We start from the raw sequence: 17,574 nt of genomic DNA, 5'->3' as shown, positions 1-17,574 counted from the left end.
TGACTCAAGTAATGAATTGTAATTGCCTGGTAACTATTATTTGCCTCCATCTTGGTTGAGTTGGCTCTAATGTAGATAGCTTCTTTTACTCAACATCACTACAGAAGAAGGTTGATTTAAGAGTGACTGAAAAATCAAGGTGAGCTACTTTTGGATGTGTTGCATGAAATCATCAAATTTCATCATTAAATGTACCAGCACAGATGAGCTTCCATGCTTATACACCTTGTGATGTATGAAGCTGATTCAAATCATTTTTCTCCACAGAAAAGAAGCGTACGGGTAGTCCAGTGGCTAGACTCCAGGCGGCCAAATCTAGGAGCCGGACCAGGATAGTCACAGAAGAGACGTACATTCTGATTGGTACAGATGAGCTGAGATACCAACTGGAGGTGAGACATGAGCCCTGATTTGTCAGAATCAGGTTTTGTTTGGTGTGGTTGTATAAAGACTTAGTGTTCCTTGCAGGTTAATATTTTCGAATTTTTGTTCACCTAATCTACACGTACACTGGTCCATATGCTAAAATTATACATGTTGGTGTGTGGATTTTCATGTTAAACACTGTGAAGTATATCAATATCAATGGTTTCTGAATAGTTTTTAGTATGATCCATTCTTCCTGAATTCTGAGTGGTGCCGGTAAAATTTAGCCTGGGCGCCATCTGATTTTTCAACCCCGAAAAAATCTTTCAGGATTGCAGTTACAAATCGCATGGCACCCAGGCTAGGTAAAATTTTCTTGGTGGAGGTAATTTTCAATATCTGCCCCAGAAAGAAGAATTTTGAGCCCCGGGGATGAAGTCTGCCATGATCTCTGATTGCCATGTTTGGTACTTGACCTTGTCAGGACACGGAGGTGACCCTGCAGGCCATGTTGGCGTCCCCACACATCGCAGACCTGCGCTCCCAAGCAGAGGTGTGGAGGGTCACGCTGCAGCAGGTGGACGACATCATTCACCTCTGGACCGAGTGCCAGACCAAGGTCAGAGAAATGGTCTTTTGCACACTTTTCTATTTTCTGCTATTGCACCTTTTGCATTTTTCTACCAATAAATCAATCTTGTACAAATGTGTAGCTGGGAAATCGTGAAGACTGTTAAGTGCTTATGCACTAACTTTATGTTGTCTATGTTATCCACAGTGGTTGTTCCTGAGCAAGTCCTTTGCTGATATCGACCTGGTGCTGCAGCTGCCAGATGAAGCAGCCATGTTTTCTGAAGTAGACAAGAAGTATAAGGTATGTATGCTGTGTAGATGTATCAAGCTGAACATCATGCACACAATCAAAATACCTGTCCTTGGTGCTGAACACCACCCACACACATGCAAACACACCTGTCCTTGGTGCTGAACACAATTCACAGTAAGACAAACATAAAGTTTAACTTTTTACTGCAAACATACCTGGCCCTGGTGCTGAACACCATCCACACACACACACATACAAACATACCTGCCCTTGGGGCTGAACACCACCCACACACACATGTAAACATACCTGTCCTTGGTACTGAACACCATCCACACAAAGACAAACATGCCTGTCCTTGGTTCTGAACACCATCCACACACATGCAAACATACCTGCCCTTGGTGCTGAACACCATCCACACACAGAAAAACACACCTGCCTTTGGTACTGAACACCATCCACACACAGAAAAACACACCTGTCTTTGGTACTGAACACCATCCACACACAGGCAAACATACCTGTCCTTGGTGCTGAACACCATCCACACACAGGCAAACATGCCTGTCCCTGGTGCTGAACACCCTCCACATACAAACATGCCTGCCCTTGGTGCTGAACACCAGCCACACACTGAAAAACACACCTGCCTTTGGTACTGAACACCATCCACACACAGGCAAACATACCTGTCCTTGGTGCTGAACACCATCCACACACATGCAAGCATACCTGCCCTTGGTGCTGAACACCATCCACACACAGGCAAACATACCTGTCCTTGGTGCTGAACACCATCCACACACACACACACACACACACACATGTAAACATACCTGTCCTTGGTGCTGTACACCATCCACACACATGTAAACATACCTGACCTTGGTGCTGAACACCATCCACACACAGACAAACCTGCCTGTCCTTGGTGCTGAACACCATCCACACACATGAAAACATGCCTGTCCTTAGTGACTAATCTCTTTTTGATGTTTGTTCTCAGGCCTTTATGCAGGATGTAGTGGAGGATCCTAAGATGTTGTCTGTCCTGAGTAAGAGGCGAGGGCAGAAGGGTTGGAGGGAGCTTCAGGGGGAGGCGCTGAGACAGCTTCTCAAGTGGTGCATCGAGGAACAGGAGAAAATCATCAAGAAACTGGACAACAAACTCATGGTGAGGACAGGTGTTACTTGTGTGAAGTATCAAGTAATGTGTATTATATGTTCCAGAAATGTATATTGTATGTGCTAAGTTTAGGTAATGTGTATGAAATGTGAAAAGTTTACATAATGTGGATAACATTTGCTAAGTTTAGGTAAATGTATATTATGATATGTGCTAAGCCTAGATATTGTGTTTTAGCTACTCAGTATTAATGAGTATTATATGTAACATTATTTTTATACCTTTTTATGTTATTGTTTCTGTGCTTTACCTTGTAATTAGATTAGCCTCTGGGCATGAGCTTACAAATAAAGTTCGATCATTAAAAGAATAACAATATTTTCATTTTTCCCCATCTCAGGCGACGCGAAATGAGTTCCCACGGCTTCACTTCCTCAGCAACTCGGAGATCGTGGAACTGCTGTCCCTGTCCCGCGACCCTCGAACTATGACCTCCTTTGTCAAGAAGTGCTTCCATGGCATCAGGGCGCTCAACTTTGCCCTCCCTGCAGAGGTCAATCACACCACTACTGCACTTGACCTTGACCTTCATGGTAAGGAAATTAACACAATTGAGCTCATACTTTACACCTTAGACATAGAGTGATACTAATGATTGTAAGTTCACCATAATATATATTATGTAATTAAGATTAGGAGGAGCAATCTTGTCTTACTTCCTGCGGGGCCCATATATATATGGGTTGTACATACAGTACCATCTATATAGTGCCCTGTATATGTGTGATTTGGGGGTGTTTCTTGTGCAACGCATCACACCGCACCAAAACGCAACGAATGCGAAAGTAACTACGCCGCCGCAGGGCAAAAAAAGTCAAGGGTCTGTAACCTGACTAAGACATGAAATTATTTGAAAATATTGTGTAAAAATTGCCAGCAGGACAAGGGTTAAAATATAAGATCTACTGTTGGTTTTTGACTTGTGTTGTAAATTATAGACAAGTTTAAATGAGTTTGCAAGTCACCAAATGGCTTGCATCATCTGTTGATCCCTGTCTTCTGAGGGTTAGACATGCTCGCACACTGATGCTGAGGCTTCATAGCAGCCCACCACTTTCCTCTATCCTGTGGGTTGATGTTATGTACATGTGTGTAAGTTAAGCTTGTGAAAGTTCTCCCTTATGTTGTCCATCCATCTCTTCTTTGGATGACCTCATGGGTTACTTTTTATTTTTGACTGAATTCATAAAGAACTACTTTTTTTCCACAGCGGAGGTCCTGCAAGCTACTGCAATAAAGGGGGAGTTTTGGACTTGTGTTGAAAACTATAGATGAGTTAACATGAGTTTGCAAGTTTACATAAGGCCAGGTATGCAACTAGTACTACTAGCAGGTCAAGTCTGACTGAAAAATATTCACAAAGTACTACTTTTCTTTTGCAGCGGAGGTCCTGCAAGCTACTGCGATAAAGGGTGAGTCAGGCGAGGTGGTTGACCTGGTCCACAGGGTGGAGGCTAACACACAGACCACCCAGTGGCTGCTGGTGGTGGAACAGACCATGAGGAACACGGTGGGCACATCGCTGCAGGCATGCCTGGAGGCCAGGCTTCGGAAAAGTAAGACTTTTTGTAGTATATTTTACCACATGTACCACAGTATATAGTTGTGGTGCATTTGGGCTTTGCTTTGTTATGTTTAAGAGGAAAACTGGCAATATTCTTCTCATGTACAGGTGTAAAAAAGGCCATTTTTTAAATGTTATAATTGGTGTACGTTGCTAAAAGCACAAATCAGTCAAAAGTAAGGCTGGCTTACTTTAGAAGTATAAAGTGCTTATGACACATGTTGCTGATGATAAGTTTCAGAATCTTCATTTCATTTTATTTCTATGGCTGTTTGTATGAAGAGCTTTTGTTAAAAAAGAAATGCCCTGTCATATTTTGAGTATGAATGAACTCCCTTTCCCTGTGTGCAGCTCCCATGACCACCCAGACCTGGGTGAGACTGTTCCCCAGCCAGTGTGTGGTGCTGGCCGAGGCTGTACTCTGGGCACGCGACGTCAGCTCAGCCCTGCGGAACTCAGACAGACAGCGGCTCATGGACCTGAAGGCAAGCCTCAGCTCCAGCCTAGAGGACAGACTGGGGATCCTACGGGAGCTGTACAGGGACCAGAGCATCAGGAAAACTCACATCACACTCGGTAAGTGGTTACATGTAGACATCAATCTCGGTAAGTAGTTATACATGTATATGTATATGAAGCATCAGGAATACTCACTTCAAACATGTTAAGGAGTTAACAGCGTATTGACAGGCATTATCAAGACCGGATCATCAGGAAAACACACTCTACCCTCAGTGCACGTGGCTAAGGAATTGATAAAAAGACTTGCATTCAAGCATCATCAAGCTACATTTAGACCTGGTCCACAGCATCAGAAAAACACACATCACATTTGGTACATGTGATTTAAATGAGAATGTCACAGCTTTTGCGCAAGAAATTCATGCCTTATGATTGCATTTCGCACAAACTTTTTATCATGATTTGCTGTATTGTATGAATGTACCATAATGCTGTGGGAAGGATTTTAACTTCCAGTAACTCACTTGTTTATCTGACCTTTCTCACACTCAGGCAACCTTGTCAACCAGGCAGTTCACCAGAGGGACATTATCAGCATGCTGTTGGAGGCCAAGGCCCTGACAGAGAACTGTTTTGATTGGCAGAAAGTCATGAAGTACAGCATGGACATCAAACCTGTCCCTAAATCCACTGTTCACAAATGGAGAGAAACAAGTCATGTGAGACAATATGTTTTATGTTTACCTTCACAGAATGAAAACATGACTGGATATTATTTTTGCTATGTTTCTTCTTCTTCTTCTTCAAACATATAAGGTCAATGACCTGGACCAGATGTCTGTCACCATGGTGACTGGTGCTGTAGTAGACACCCTGTGGTGTAAATTTTTGTGGTGTGAAATATTTTGTGAATGTGTTTGAGTAAGAATAAACAGAGCAGTAGTTTGTTAGGTAAGACCATGTGAAGGTTAACATTAACAAAATTTTGGGTTCTCAGCATGCAAAAGCAACAAACAAATTGCATGTGATATCATACATAATGTATATTTCACTGTGCCTTCAAAAGATTTGTTCTACTAGAATTTTTATATTTAATTTAGTTTAAACAAAGTGTAGTCTGATTTTAATTTACTGTTCCTAGGTTGAAGACACCTGTGAGCCTGAAAGGATACGTCAGGCATTAGATGTCAGACAAGGGTTTGAGTTTGGCCCCTGCCTGGTCAACCAGCTGAACTGGTCACTTCCCTACGACTACGAGTACCTGGGTCCAGTCAACCGACTGATTCTTACTCCACTGACTGACAGGTTAGGGTTTTGTGATATGGTTCGTCTCAGATGTTGTTGTGGATGAATTTTTATCATTCAATACATCCTATCCTAAAGATAAATTCAATTACAATATAGGAGGAGATAGATATTAAAGTGTAAGAATAGGTAAATATATTACAGAATGTTTAGACCTTAAAAACAGAAGTGCAAATTACACGTTAAACTCAACATATCGATTTATCCTTACATGATGACATATATGTAATCTGTATGTAAGTTCATTTGAATCCACTTGTGTTTTATGTATAGTTGTAGCAGACCTTACAAAGATGTACTTTTACACCTTATAAAGATTTGTCTTTGATGACAACAAGAGTCATTCTACAAGTAGTACGAAAAGCAAGTTATTGACAAGGGCATTCCTGATTTGTATGTTTAAAATCATAACAGGTGCCTCCTGTCGCTGAGTGGATCGGTCCAGTCGTACGGCTGTGGTGCAGTGATGGGGCCAGAGGGAGTGGGGAAGTCAGAGACTGTGGCGGAACTGGCACGAGCCATGGGGAGGAACTACATCACATTCAACTGCACGCATCAGACAGGGTAGGAGACTTGATTTTGATGTCTTGATTTTCTTATATTATGTATTATTATAGTACTTTGTAACCAGTTCACATGTTATCTTTATTTCAGGTCTTGTATTTATTGTTACAGTAGATTTCTTATTTCATGTTTGTCTCCACGTTTGTATATGTGGGTTATCTAATACCAGTTACCACTACCTTGATAACCTGTGTCTTGACCTGTTGTTATTGTCAATAAAGAAAGAAAAGAAAGAAAGAGACTGTCAAAGTGATCCCAAACTAATCTAGCTCAAATGACACAGTCAAGGATTCATCAGAGGTATGACGGCTGAGACTATCAATTTACCGGTTTTGACTTTTTCTTAGAAAATCTTCATCAGAAAATCTAACTCAATGAACTCAAGCCTATGACAGTTGAGATACTCTCCCACTGGTTGTGACAGAAAGAGAGATATTCAGCATTCATTGTACTGGGGGCATTCCCCCAGCTCTTTTCAACAAGTACAATGATCAGTGAGTGGATCACCATACATTATCAGTGCTACTATATTTGTCTGTGGGATTGGAAGAATCATCAAGGATTATGGGAAAGTATGCAGAGGTTGCCACTTCGTATTGTTTTATCTGTCATTTCTAATGTGGCTAGACAAACCTTCCATTGCAAAACAATGGGTTGTATCAGAACCAAAAAGTAAGCAGAAGTTGAATTTTATTTGTTATTGTTTAATTTAGTTTTATTAATTTTGTTTTTATCACTGATATCTGTATTGTACATGTTTTGTTGTGACCTGTATCTAGCCCAGTGTGGCCAAAATGTGCAATAATGGTCTTCATTCCCTCTCCCCAGGATTTCAGCCCTGACGCAGCACCTGGTTGGCGGGGTCCAGTCAGGTGCGTGGGTGTGTCTGGACGATGCCGGCCACCTGTCGACAGGTGTCATGTCCGTCCTGTCACACCACCTGGACCATCTCAGGAACGCATACAGGTGGGGAGCAGAGAACTTTATTTAGTATGAAAGTTTATCTGAGTTGGTAATTACTGTCCTCCAACTCCAAAAAGAAATTGACTCACCAGAATTTCTGGCCAAATCTCTTGGTCTTCATCAGCTATCTGACCCAAGTGCTGTAGACATGTGATTTTTTTTGCTGCTCTGATTATGTAAGAAGTAATTTGATAATTTCTGCACCTATTATGTGCTACATGTATGTAACAGTAAAAATTATTCAATTGATATTTTGAAGTTGTAGACTTGTAAACATTAATGGAGCTAGGGACCAGTGACCTCTGGATACTTTGTTCTATTGCTTAAACACAATGTTCTGATCTTCATCTTGTTCAATATTTTTTCCCTTTTCAATTTTGTGTAGGATTCTGGCAGCATCCTCAGACAGTCAGTACACCATCAGGAGTTCACAGACAGCTCGTAAAAGAAGGAAGACTGTGACATCCTTAGCATCTTTCTCACCAAAAGATCCTGAAGACAGTTGGCAAGCTCAAGACACAGGCCAACACAGGAGACATTCCTTATTTGGCACTGACCAGAAAGGTAACATTCCTTACTTTTAACCAGGTCCTAAATATACATGTAGTACCGGTAAGTGTTGTTTTTCCTTTGTATCTTGAACTTAATTTGCAATGTATAACCAATAAAGCATGCCTTAAGATGTAAAGCACAGACTTGTATGTTAGAAGCACATTCAAGCCGTATAAGATTGGAGATTGGTGACTTTCCCAACAGCATACCATTTGGACCTGCAAGGGATTTGAACCAAACCCATTTAGAGTCTCATAATACAATATCTTAACATTACATATAAGAACATGTCTTCTACCAAATTTTTTTTAACAGAGATGTCTTCAGCACAGTCTACCCTTCCACTGGACCTCCAAGGCTTTACAAAATCCTGGCAGGCAACCTCAGCGTTTAGTTACGAACCTCGGACACTGGGACTGGTGACGTACAACAACAGCCTGATGAACGCCAACGCCAACTTCTCCCCCTTCCTCACCCTCAACACGAGAGACCAGTCATTCCAGACCATACCAGAAACACTGAGGTCTGCATACAGGCCTGTCACTCTCATTGTACCAGACAGGTGAGCTGTTGGTAGATATTAGATTGCTTGATTTGCAGTTGATATTTCTTGATGTATATTTCCTTTTTCTCTTTTGCAGTACACATGCATACATAAATACATTACATACATGTTTTTTTTTTCTTTTAAAACTTAACTATGATTCATATATACAGCCGTTCTTATTGTGTCGTAAGAAAGGATTTGATAATTTCTGAATCTTTTATGTGGTATGTAACAGTGACAGTTATTTCATGTTTTGAAAAATTTGAAATAGTTCAAATCCAATTAAAATCAAAATTGTATTCAATTTTTTAAACATGCAATGAAGTCTCTGTGTAAGATATTTTCTTGAAGTTATTGATGAACAAAGATCTCTCTAACTGAATTACCATGATATCTTTGTGCAGGAAACTGGTGGTTCAGTCCATTCTGCTGTGTGGGGGGTTCCAGGGTCACCGACTCCTTGCCAGGAAGCTTGAGACATTTCTGCAGCTGCTGGAGAAACAGCTGCTGTCTGTGGAGACACCTGCAGTCAGTCTGCACACTGTTAAGGTTGGTTACAAAATAATGTGACAGTCTACTGCAAGTATTCTGTAAAAGGTCAAAACCCGTCATGTCATCCTCAGTTTATGTTGTGTACTTTATCTTGTGGGGTTGGCAGCAGTACGTCGGCTAGTAGTACTGGTCTTCACACCGCACCTCCAGGCGGCCCTATCCAGCAGGTTTACACTGACACACTCCATCTATTTTTTTTAGGTCTTCCTTAACCTCTGCTGCTAGGCAGCTGCAGTTCAATGATGACTGTTATTAATACAGCCACTGGCACATTTACAAATCTTACACATTTACAAATCTCTCACCATTTGCCTCTGTCCTGGGTTCTTGGGCACAGCAAATTTCAACACCCTTACAGGTGTGCAATTACAAATGTATTTGTATTGTCGTCCACAGGTGATGCTGGCACTTGCCCAGCAGGAGCTCCAGACCAGGTGGCTGCAGCTCAGCAGCAGCGGCTCCGCGGAACGGGAGTCTGTTCTCCGGCCAAACTCCGCAGAGATGGAGGAGATGGCCCTGGTGCGAGGTGTCTCCTCCACTCTCATCCCTACACTGCAGAATCCTGGTGAGCACAGCAGAATTGAGTATGGATATCGACTTTGATATTCATGCTTAACTATGCTCTTGTCTTGTTTAGTACCGTAATGTATATACTGTGACAGTCGTATTGTCACATGGCCCTGGTGCGAGGCATATCCTCCACTCTCATCCCCACACTACAGAATCCTGGTGATCACGGCAGAATTAGTCTCTACCAGACTAGACCAATGGGCTACTGGAAAATAGTAGATTTCAGGGGTTTTTCTAGCAAAATTTCACATGAGGGAGCAGAGGAACAAACTTGGTGCAGTACTCCCCTATGTTGCTAGATGGCACCTACATGCACATGGTTGAACTAACCTGAAATGTTGACATTTGAGATTAATCAAGTCTAAAATGTGTAAATTTTCGTAACTTTTCATAGTCTATTTTGTAGCAGGGCCTCAGCCTTGTATCACCAATTGTGTACTTTTATATTAAAGTTTAAAATTCAGTGCTTATGGTTAAAATCCATGTTTGTCCCCAGATGAGGTGTCTCGCGTGAAGGACCTCTTGAGGACAGCGTTCCCCGTCAGTAACCGGCCGGCATCAGCCAAGACTAATGACCCGGTCCTCATTAACGCCATCCAGGAACACATGGAGGCAGACAAGCTGCAGGCCACTCCCAAACATCTGGACAAGGTACGGCCTTCTCCAAAACAAAGTCATTCAACAGTTTGAAAGCCATTTGAGGCAGAGTTAGAATTACAGTGAAGATGGGTCTTGGAAAATGTGAAGTTATAAGTGCCACAGGAAATAGAAAGATAGTTTGAATTATTGTTAGAAATTAAGTTAGGGTTATATAGAAGTTATGATAATCGTTTGGTTTTTGATGAAATTTTCTTCTCCATGTCTTGCCTTCCAAATGCTGTGCCCTAAATTTGGTACATTTTGCTTGTGAGGAAAGAAGAATGTTTCTGACTGTGACATCTTTTCCTTAAGTTGACTTGGAGGACAGCTAAGTGTCTTAGATTTTAAACAAAGGGTACTTTAAACTTTAATTTTGACTTTTGACTGTTATTATAGATTCTCCAGCTGTGGGCAGCCCTACAGGCCCAGCAAGGCGTCATGTTGGTCGGCCCGTCCGGAAGCGGGAAAACCACAACGTACCGCGTCCTCGCCGAGGTCCTGAACATCCTGAACGAGAACATCTACGCCTCGCAGGAGACCCCCGACATCTACCCCACCCCCAAGATCTCCAAGTCCCGCCTGGTGGGCAGTCTGGAGAGGAGGATGACACAGGAGGACATGAGGAGGAAGGCTCTGGACGACTCGCCGGACAAGCCTCGCTCCACCAAGTCCATCAACAGGATGGACCTGGCTTCCCTTCCGGAGGCAAGTTATCAGCCAGAAAAAGTATGTTTTGTTTTCTATTTGCGGTGTAAAGGTGTAAAAAACAGTGGCAACAACTTCACAGAGGCACTCACAAGTTGCACCAGAAGCACGGTAAGAAGCACAATAACATTAGAAGCACGGTAAGAAGCACAATGAATATTTAGAGCGTTAAATCATCATGATAATGTGATTGTATTTGGGGCTTCTTTTAAATTTAGTAATTGAGAGAGCTTCTTTGAGTGATTCTTTTAAGAAGCAAACTCTTTAAGTTTGCAAGCTTTGTATTGGCAAGCAGAAACCACGCATGTTGTAAGATAGTGGAGTATGACTGACTTTAGATGATTAAATCATAAAGTTTAACATGATTTGCTGTGGTTTGCAGGTTGACTACCCCCGTGTGGATGGCGCAGTGCTGGTGCCCAATGCCCACTCCCTGGAGGACCTGCTTGGGTTCTACGATCCTGACGACCATTTTTGGAAAGACGGGCTGCTGACAAACTTCCTGCGGAACGCTCTTCACACGGCAGAGGCGGCCAAGAAGATGATCCAAAACTTTCAGTCGAGTATGGGAACCTTTTTTTGCACACTGTTCAACATAATTATTGTGTTTCTAAGATTTTTGAAAATTTGACCCTCTGCAATGCTATTTCCTGCATTCTGAGGAGCAAATTTTGCTGGCAGACTAAGCTTAGTTTAATGACATCTCTTGCTATATCTTGTCAAAAATGACGGATTAGACAAAGTTTTGGTCCTTCATGAGTGGCAAAATTCCATTAACTGACAAAAATATTAGCCTGGAGTCCAGTCTTGTTAGCTTTGCTCCACTCCCCAAGGTCTGCTAACAAAGCTAACAAGGCTGGACTCCAGGCTACAGAAAGATTGCAGTGGCTAGAACACCGATATTATAAGATAAAGCTCAAACTCAAAATTTTCTGGACCACAGGTGACCGGAGGTCCAAAACCAACCTGAGTGAGCCGTCCACGGTGTACCAGTGGATCATCATGGACGGGCGGTTTGACCCCCCGTGGTCGGAGAGCGTCGTCACGCTGCTGGACCAGAACCGCGGGATCCACCTCACCAACGGGGACACCATCGCGCTCGAGCCCACCACCTCGCTCCTGTTCGAGATGTCAGAGTTACGGGGGGCATCTCCGTCTCTCGTTGGCAGGCAAGTTCACAATCCAACACTGTTTCTACCTTATACAAAATAAATCAAGCAATTTTGGATTTATTTTGTGAGGAGACAAATGTTTCATATGGCATTGGCTCTTCTTTATTAGTGACTGAGAATGGTTAATAGTCTTTGATGCCATCTGAAACATCTGACTCCTCCTTCATTGTTGCACCATTATATTAGCTCACAAGAAAAATTGCACCTAGGTTGTGCAATGTTTTTTAGTTTATTTTGTACTAGTTTGTCATCTAATTTCATGCTGACAAATAATTTCAGATATTGATTCATATTTGAATGTTTTTGACTTCTGACCTGATCTGTGTTTGTATGTTGTGTTTATATGTCTTCTCTTGTCTGTTCTTCTTCCAGATCTGCCATTGTGTATTTTGAGGACGGTGAACACATCTGGAGGTCCACAGTTGAGTCCTGGTTTCTGAACGCCTTTAATCGTTGGACGGTCACGGCCCAGACAGTCAGGGTGTGGACTGACTTGATCAACGACGTGTTTCCACAAACCATCGAGTTCCTGTCCTCCAACACAGTCAGCGTGCTCGACGTGGACACAAGTTACTCGAGCCGAGCCAGGAGCCCTTGCTGCAGTGGTCTTCAGGAGGTCTCCTCCTTCCTCAGTATACTGTCCTCGCTCTTAAACAAGCACATGGCAAGGGACCCAACGGATGCGAACTCTGTGCGGTCGCAGTCGCCACGAGACGAGACCCGTTCCCAAGCCAGCTGGACGTCGGCGGGAAGCCAGCGCCGCATGATCCGCCTGGAGGACCTGTCTCCGTCCAACCAGGCCATTGTCTCCCAGAGCATGTTTGTGTTTGCCTACATCTGGGGGTTTGGAGGACACCTCCATGAGAGGCACACGGCAGTATTCGATCTCTTCGCGAGGAAGGTGCTCTCGCAGGCCAGCCACCAGATCCTGATACCTCCGATAGGGAGCGTGTACGACTACTGCATCGACACGAAGAACGGGACGCTGATCCGCTGGCAGGAGAGGCAGAACGCGGAACGGTCGCGGATGACGTTGTCGACTTACACCGTCCTCCCTGAGGTGGAGCGATACTCGTTCCTCATCGACTTGCTCGCCACTTCCCAGCAGGCTGTGCTGCTGGCTGGCCTACCAGGTATGTCAATCAATCAATCAATCAATCAATCAATCAATCAATCAATCAATCAATCAATCAATCAATCAATCAATCAATCAATCAATCAATCAATCAATCAATCAATCAATCATAACCTAGTATAAAAACCAACTCCACAACCTCCAAAGTACCCTGACCTTGGTGCTAAAATTAAATTTGTTCTTAGTTTTGTTTATTGTGTGGATATCTGTCTCTGTATATGTGTTTAAATTCAGTATTAGATTATAAGTAGCCTGACCTTGGTGCTGAAATTGAATTTGTTGTTAGTTTTGTTTCACTGTGTGGATATCTGCCAGTGTATGTCTGTGTTTATGTGTATCTGCCATACCCAATGTGCACAATGCAGGGTGCTACACATACCCATTCCTGCAATTTTCCTTCTGTGTCACAGGAGGGTTGCAAAGCAGTATGGGTCATGGGTTGAAGTTTTCCATCCCTGTGTCTTTCTTTCAGAAATGTTTTCTGCATTCAAACTAAAGTGCACAGTCAGAACTGTCAATATAGTGGTCACTCAAGGGACTGAGCAAATTTGAACTGGTATGTACAAATGTAGACAGGTGACCACTACATGTTTTTTTCTCTTTCCCCTCAGGTGTTGGTAAAACAGCCCTGATGCAGAACTTGGTACAACCCAAGCACAACCTGACTCGCATTGCCATGTCCTCAGGTAAGTGTAACAACTACATACTATACTAGCTACTTCCAGGTATGGAAGTATTGTTTTGAATGGCAGAGCTGAGAGTTTGTTTGTCTGTTTGTCTGGACAGAGTAGATTGATAGCATGTGTAGGTAGGTGGAAAATTGCCAGGCATAATGATGTGTTATGTATTACATGGACGTAAGCATGGTGTGATCTCTGGAGATGATTGCCAACGACAGGGAAATTGACTTACAGCTATGTTAACAAAGTGTTCAACTTTTTCTTACTTTTCCAGGCCTGAGTCCCTCGGAGCTACAGCAGGTGATAGAGTTTAAGATGGACATGCTGACCAAACGTACTGTGACAGCCAGGACCATCAGCAGTAAGGGCAAAGTACACAACCAGCAGGTCTTCTTCATCGATGACATCAACATGGCAGCTAACGACCACTGTGGTGAATATCTATTTATTTGTTTGACATACATATGCACTAGCTTAGGTAAAGGTAGTCCCGCAGCCTTTTTGAGGCCATAGAAGCGGTGAGTAGTCATTTCATTGTGTATAGAGTACAGTATTGGGAGCCAGTGCTGCTATGTCCATCACTCGTCTTTTGTTTTATTTTGAAATGATTGATGGAAAAGAAGATGTTAACAGAAGTGTGTTTAATTGTCTAACTTCATGGCTGACTACTGTCTGCTGCCTCAGGTACCCAGCCATGTCTGGAGGTTCTACGACAGATCATGGCTCATGGTGGAGTCTACAACATCGACAAGCACAGCTTCAAACCCATCAGTAATGCTGCTTTTGTCGCTGCCTGCACTTCTCCTGGTAAATTTTTTCTGCATTATGTTTAGATTGTATTATCATTGTATTGCTTAGCATTCACAGTCATCTAACCCTTGGATGAAGGGGACAAACAGATGATAAACCGGATAGTGAGTGAGGTATTGAGCAAAGGTACATGTAGACCATACATTTTTGTAGCACGTACAGTCCAGTTTGGGACCCTGTACCAGGGCTCTAGCCACCACCTGTTTTTCTGTCAATTGCAGGAACTTTGTGGTGTGTGGTAGAAAAATATTAAACCAATCTGATGGGCTTAAGTGTACTTTCCGCTAACATTACTGTACCATTCCATTTTCCAGCTGTTGCTGGCATAGGGAACAGCGCGGCCTGTCACCAGATGAGTCGTCGTCTGATCCGACTGTTCACGGTCATCGCCTTCCACCCTCCATCGCTGGACAGCCTGAAGAAGCTGTACACGGGCATGCTGCAGTCCTGGCTGGAGGAGTTCCCTGTCTACAGCGTGGCTCACCACACGCGCATGGCGAATGTAAGTACAGCTTGACTAGTGGCTACAAATGTAGGATGACTCGGACCACTAACAACTTGGTGAATGTAACTTTTCTTTTTGTACTATGTTCAGTAGTTGCCATACGTTGTGCCTTGTACAATTGTCGTGCAATAAAGTTCGTCTTCTTCTGTAAGGACTGTCAAACTTGTCTAAGATGACCACCCAGGGGACCCAGGAAAAGTGGTCCTCTTAGACAGGTGGTCTTATGCAAAGAGCATGGCAACAAGACAAGACAAGACAAGAAAACAGAGAACAAGAAAAATGCAGCAAAATTTCTACCCATCTTACAATAGGCTGCCCCATTGACCTAAAGTGACCCAGTTAGCATGATTTTACATTGGACAAAGACTGTCAGATGGTCAAAATCAATGGCAAACTGTCTGATTCCATAGTTAATATATCATCAAAAAACGTTTTCCATCACTTGCTATAGTGTATCATTACCATGTTGATTCTTGACACCATGTTTCTTGACCTTTGCCATTTGACCCCTCCAGGCGATCGTGTCCGCCTGCCATGACCTCTACAGACAGGTGTCGGCCCGCCTGCCCCCCACCCCTCAGAAGGCCCTGCACGTGTTCTCCCTGCACGACCTGTCCCGGGTTGTGCAGGGGATGCTGCTGCTCACCCCCAGGGTCAGGGGCAAGCCCCGCCCCGTCAGGACAAGGGCAAGTTCAAGGACATGGAGCATGGTGTCCGGGGACACCTCAACGTCAGAAGGAACAGGTAGGTTTTGATGTTAATTTACTCCAAGGGAGTGGAGTACTTTTGTGTTTTAATGTCACTTCAATAAGGGTGTAAAGTTACTGTAACAGTTACAGTATTGTTTCTTGGTTGTCTGTCTATGTGTGTTTGTGTGTGTATTGTGTATGTGTGTGACTGTGTGTGTGTGTGTGTGTGTTTGTGTGTCTGTGTATGTGAGTGTGTGCATCTGTGTGTATATGTGTGTGTGTGTGTTTTTGTGTGCATATAGGTAAACATAGTTGGAGTTCTTTATTAAATAGAATCTACAAATGTGAGAAAACTCTCAGAAAATTATCATGTAATTCGCCATTTTGTTTCAATTGCAATTTTTGTTTGCCTACAGGGAAGTCTGTGAGCATTTTCCCCGTCCCGCCATCCGAGGACGCAGGTGATGGGCGGACCCCGAGGCGTGGCCTGAGCTGGGCCGGCAGCCATAGCGACACTCCCGTGGCCCCGCCCTTACAGAAGCTGGTGGTCAGGCTGTGGTGCCACGAAGCCATCAGGACTTTTGCTGACAGACTCTTCTGGGATGAAGGTGATGTCAAATATAATTCATTTACATTCACAATCGCTTTATTTTGCAGTACAATCGGCAGACCGCAATCGGCAGTGTTGACAAGCCGGCGGGACTGGAATGCTGAAAATGACACGGCCATTTTAGGCAATGTTGTGGTTGTTTGCAGACCCAACTTGGGGTGGTCTCGGTCACAGAGGACAAGTGGTTGTCTTTTGCACAATGCTTAATGCTTGTCACCCATGGGGGAAAAATTCGGGACCGGCAAAAACTGGTTGTCTTAGACCAATGGTCATTTCATGGACGTGGTTGTTTGACTGCATAAGGGAAAAAGAACTGGTGCAATGGCCAAGTGGTAGAGTGTTTGCCTTGCATTCAGTGGGTTGTGAGTTTGAACCCCGGCTGTGTCTTACCAGACTTTAAAAATGGTACTGCTTTCTCTGCTTAGGACTTAGCATTTGGAAAAAAGTATGGGAGTTAAACACACACCACACACCACACACCAGACTAGCTTTAGCTTTGTAAAAATGGCCACAATGATCTTTTGTGATTTCTTGTTCTTTTAATTCCTCATTAAGATTAGAGACAGTTTTGAGATGACACATGAAACATGACTTTGTTCAACATTTCATACAAACTTGATGGTTTACAATACAAATCAGATCACTCAAATTGATACAAAACTCTAATACTGGCTACTTCTAGATTTTAACTATTGTAGACTTACATGAAATAAATAGTCACATATTAATTCTTGACAAAGAAGATACTTTACAATACAAGACAAAAGAAATTAACAAACTATAATTGTGTTATACCCTGTCACAACTTTTGGTGGACCTGTGATATGTTTTCATAGCAATTACACTCTCCCTATATTTTTCTTTGCCTCCAAAGAAAAACCTTCGAAAAGCAGGCAGGGAAAGCGCAAACAAAATGGAATTTACAGTGGTTGACAGTTTAGCAAGTGGAGAGGCTGCCATGTCTAGTTCTGGTGGTATATCTGCTTCTGCCAAGCCCAGAATCACTACGACCATATATGGAAACCAGCAGACACAAAAGAGTGATGTAATGGTGAGTCCAGCAAGGGCAACGCTGATTCCATTGATTCCATTCTTGGCACTTTTTCTGATATGTTTGGTTTGCCCAAGTTTAAAAACTCTGTGGAATATAGAGCTGTAGCTATGACAAA

At 43.1% G+C, this 17,574-nt stretch overlaps 1 protein-coding gene across 1 annotated transcript in view; it reads left to right on the top strand.

Annotated features, from left to right (window-relative positions):
* LOC109474430 (dynein heavy chain domain-containing protein 1-like) overlaps nt 1-17,574 on the top strand; it is a 49,318-nt gene that overhangs the window by 16,429 nt on the left and 15,315 nt on the right. The window contains exons 30-56 of the mRNA XM_019774725.1: nt 268-392; nt 851-985; nt 1,145-1,240; nt 2,202-2,369; nt 2,722-2,914; nt 3,764-3,937; nt 4,297-4,521; nt 4,960-5,126; nt 5,549-5,712; nt 6,127-6,276; nt 7,105-7,242; nt 7,625-7,803; nt 8,107-8,353; nt 8,743-8,887; nt 9,287-9,455; nt 9,560-9,619; nt 9,957-10,111; nt 10,496-10,825; nt 11,187-11,367; nt 11,748-11,973; nt 12,349-13,109; nt 13,723-13,797; nt 14,066-14,224; nt 14,476-14,598; nt 14,916-15,103; nt 15,622-15,850; nt 16,212-16,403. Coding sequence (XP_019630284.1) covers nt 268-392; nt 851-985; nt 1,145-1,240; nt 2,202-2,369; nt 2,722-2,914; nt 3,764-3,937; nt 4,297-4,521; nt 4,960-5,126; nt 5,549-5,712; nt 6,127-6,276; nt 7,105-7,242; nt 7,625-7,803; nt 8,107-8,353; nt 8,743-8,887; nt 9,287-9,455; nt 9,560-9,619; nt 9,957-10,111; nt 10,496-10,825; nt 11,187-11,367; nt 11,748-11,973; nt 12,349-13,109; nt 13,723-13,797; nt 14,066-14,224; nt 14,476-14,598; nt 14,916-15,103; nt 15,622-15,850; nt 16,212-16,403 — 5,154 coding nt within the window. The remainder of the gene's footprint in view (nt 1-267; nt 393-850; nt 986-1,144; nt 1,241-2,201; nt 2,370-2,721; nt 2,915-3,763; nt 3,938-4,296; nt 4,522-4,959; nt 5,127-5,548; nt 5,713-6,126; nt 6,277-7,104; nt 7,243-7,624; nt 7,804-8,106; nt 8,354-8,742; nt 8,888-9,286; nt 9,456-9,559; nt 9,620-9,956; nt 10,112-10,495; nt 10,826-11,186; nt 11,368-11,747; nt 11,974-12,348; nt 13,110-13,722; nt 13,798-14,065; nt 14,225-14,475; nt 14,599-14,915; nt 15,104-15,621; nt 15,851-16,211; nt 16,404-17,574) is intronic.

The sequence above is a fragment of the Branchiostoma belcheri genome, unplaced genomic scaffold (genome assembly GCF_001625305.1).
Source record: "Branchiostoma belcheri isolate BF01 breed outbred unplaced genomic scaffold, Haploidv18h27 scaffold31, whole genome shotgun sequence".
Taxonomy (NCBI): domain Eukaryota; kingdom Metazoa; phylum Chordata; class Leptocardii; order Amphioxiformes; family Branchiostomatidae; genus Branchiostoma; species Branchiostoma belcheri.
Note: the sequence above shows the minus strand (reverse complement) of the source record. Positions and strands in the feature narration are given on the sequence as shown.